Source organism: Monoraphidium neglectum (genome assembly GCF_000611645.1).
Source record: "Monoraphidium neglectum strain SAG 48.87 unplaced genomic scaffold scaffold00147, whole genome shotgun sequence".
NCBI classification, from domain to species: Eukaryota; Viridiplantae; Chlorophyta; class Chlorophyceae; order Sphaeropleales; family Selenastraceae; genus Monoraphidium; species Monoraphidium neglectum.
In genome coordinates, this window is record NW_014013481.1 from 36,804 (window position 1) to 40,078 (window position 3,275).

Here is a 3,275-nt window from a genome sequence, read left to right on the forward strand (position 1 = left end):
ACTTGCTCGTGGTCGCCTGCAAAACCCCGCTGCAGACCCAAACCCCACAAGAGATAGCCAATATACACGATGCTTCCCGCGCCCTGACAGGTTTGTTCTCGCGCTGGGACTCCAAGGAGGGTCTGTAGGCGCCCACCCAGATTTGCACAATGTCCGTGGTCGGCAAGCATGTATCACCACCCAGTCGTTGGCAGTGCAGCAAACTTGCCACAAGAGGTGCGCATCTACTGTCATACGAGTCCGGGTGGAATATTTATGGGCAGGTATCCCTGCTTGCTGATTTGCACTCTGCTGCTTGCCGCACGCTTGCTACCGCACACCCGATGCCCCTGTGATGTGGTGACGGCCCAGCGCGACTCAGAATGACTGCAAGGCAATTGAGGTACAGTACGGTATCCTTGCATGTATGTAATCCAACACAGTTGTGGTATATCTCCATTCTGTATTCAATATGTGCAAGCATAAGCAAGTTGTACCTGAACCGCCATCGTAGTTATAGTCGGCCGTCACCTTACCACTGGGATCAGTGGCAAGTGTGGCGCAAGCAGCAGAGTACTGTACTCGAATTGAGTCGGGTATCCCTGCCCGTACCTGTTCCACCAAACTCATGCGTAAACATCATATGTAAACTCTCACGGGCACGCAAGGATGGCAATAGGGCCTGCCAGCCCTCAGGACCACCACGTGGCAGTGCTCTCATGCACACTCTGACAGCATCAAGCGACGAGTCATTTCTTGCTCATGTGAGGCAGCGAGCGCCAATGTATGCGATACCTTGACGCTGTTTTCCCCTTAATTACGGTCGCATCGGCGTGAAAGCTCGCCAAACCAACCTGCTTGGAACGGAAGCCCGGCGGCTCCCCATTTTTCCAGGTCGTTCAGCCTGAAGCCAGACTTGCAACATCGTTTTGAGTTCGTAACATAGCGACTGAACGGCCCGTTTGGTAGCGAGGGGCACTAAGGAGCAAGCCAGCAACCTCCGTCCTGTGTTGCCTTTGTCGCCTCCACCGTGGTCTCGAAGCTTTAAATCATAGCGTATTGCTATCGCGACGGTGCAGTCGCTTGATAGAGTCGTGCCAAAGAGGTGAGGGCGTTGTCACCCCGCTGAAGTAATGTGCACCCACTGGGCCCCTTTTGGATGGTGTATGGGGTACTTGCCGGGTACGGGAAGCCATTCGTGACGTTGCAGGCCCTCGTCACCCGTTCGGCAAACCGATCAACGGAGCTCACCCCTGGGCCCGTGAATTCCCTCTTTGACACGATACTGCAGTCAAAATTTTTTCGCCAAATGCATGACACTGTCAATCAAAGCAGGATGGTGGCCCTCTGGCGACCTCCATTGGGCGGGATGTTCATGCTGTTGGCTTGCGCTGCGGCGCTCATGCCGGCGGCTCGTGCGGCGATCCCAATCGACACTTCGGTGGTCCTTTTATACATGAGCGATGTAGATGGTGGCGACAACAGTCCCTGCGTGCAGATGACCAAGCGCGCCATGGCAATCGGCGGCCGCGCCATTAACTTTTTTGTCACGGGGTGAGGGACCGCCCCCGGCCCAACGGAAGTTACATGTTGCCCGCATCCGCCGCGCCTTGACCCTCAGGCGCACAGACTGGATGCATTGCATCACCCTGCTCCACACCTGCCGGGCTCCCCACAGCGGCGCCTCACCCCTGCACCATTGAGCACGCGCACGCCGTGCGCTGTGGGTCGGCCTCTCCCGCCTCACCCACCTCTCAGCCCTCTCTGACGCTCTTGCGCGCGCTCCGCGGCGCCCGGGGCCCTTGCTCGCGCTCCCAGGTACTACCAAACCGACGGTAAAAGCCGCGTCACTCGGCTGGGTTACGTGGAGTCAGCGTTTGACCGCGGGTTCAAGGATTACAACTGGTTTGCGGCCTACCGCTTTGCAGGCGGCCTGGAGGTGCGGGGGCGCGCTGGCTGCGCGCAGCGGGTGCACTTGCGTGTTTTGGTCGTGCGTGGGTGCACGCGTGCCCGCTCCTACGGTCGCTGCCTGTGCGTGCGCATGTTTGTGCCTGCAGCGTGTGTGTGAGCGTGTGTGAGTGCAAGCCTGAGCGCGGGTGTGCATGTTGTCAAGCTGTGCAGATGCTTTTTGTTGCGTCCGTCCTTTGCTTCCACGGTAGAGGCGCGGCAGCCAACCCGAACGTGCCTTGCGCCGGCGCGTCCCACCAATTCGACCGACAGCGCTGCATGAAGGTGGCAGTGGCCAACAATTTCTACGTCGCCACGCACATCCACCTGGATGACGGCGAGGGCCGCGGCACCTGGCGCAACTCCATAATCTTCGACCCCAGCAAAAAGTGAGAGCGGGCCCATGAGCAGCGTTTCGCTGCCGCCGCTGCGGCCGCGCGCTCGCTCGCGGGCCGCGCCGCCCGCGCCGCAAGCGCCGCCCGCTGCGATCGGGTGTCGAACCCCCACCCTGCCAAAACCCTATTTTTAAACCGAGACCAAGGTGGCCTGCATTCCAAGGGAGCGGGGCAAGGCGAGCCATGGGTGGCCCTGACCTGCAGCCGTCACCCACCACCCCATGCTCGTGCGGGCCAACTCACTCGCAAACGCCGCCCCGGGACCCTCAACGCTCGCCGCCGCGCCCGCCTACCCTGAAAAGGTACGGCGCCCTGTCATACTGGGAGGCCCTGGTGAAGCCCACCGCCCTGGCAATCAGGAAGGCCAACTTCAAGAAGAGGACGGTGCTGTTCTCGATGCAGGCGGAGATGGGGGCCACCCTCTTCTACTAGTAAGAGGGGCGGGCCAGGGGCGGGCACGGCGGGGTGCAGGGGCGGGGGCCGAGGCCGCGGGCGAAGGATCCGCATCGGGCGGGATCGGTGGGATGGTGTGCGTCGAGAATGCAGCCGTGGCCACTGTCGAGGCGGCGGAGGCTTTTTCACGTGTAGGCAGCTGCACAGAGAGATGCAGGCGCCGCCACGGCTTTGACCGGGCCCGGGGGCCGCTTGGCACGCGCTCGGGGCGCAGGCGGCCCCCTCCTGCTCGGCCGCGTGCCCCCGGGCGGCGCGGCGACCCTGCCGGCCCCGCGGCGCCAATCCCCTCAGCCCCTCGCTGCGCCCGCACTTGCGACGTCCCACCCGGCCTGCAGCCCCAAGGCTTACAAGAGCATGGCTGGGCAGGTCAAGAAGGTTATCGCCTCTGGCGGGACGCCGGTCGGGGCGATCCGCGTGGGCGTGAACGTCAATTGGGAGAAGATCTGCGGCTGCCCTGGGTCCCTTATATACTCTGTCAAGTGGGTGGCGGTCCTAGGCGCG

General features: G+C 62.0%; 1 protein-coding gene across 1 annotated transcript; it reads left to right on the forward strand.

Moving 5' to 3' along the window:
- Positions 1 to 1,492: 1,492 nt before the first annotated feature.
- On the forward strand, positions 1,493 to 2,753 carry MNEG_1470 (hypothetical protein; the record flags this gene model as incomplete). The annotated part of the gene is made up of 4 exons (XM_014050054.1): positions 1,493 to 1,533; positions 1,798 to 1,918; positions 2,200 to 2,315; positions 2,624 to 2,753. The coding sequence occupies 4 exons, from the start codon at positions 1,493 to 1,495 to the stop codon at positions 2,751 to 2,753; spliced, it is 408 nt and encodes a 135-aa protein (XP_013905508.1).
- Positions 2,754 to 3,275: the final 522 nt, after the last annotated feature.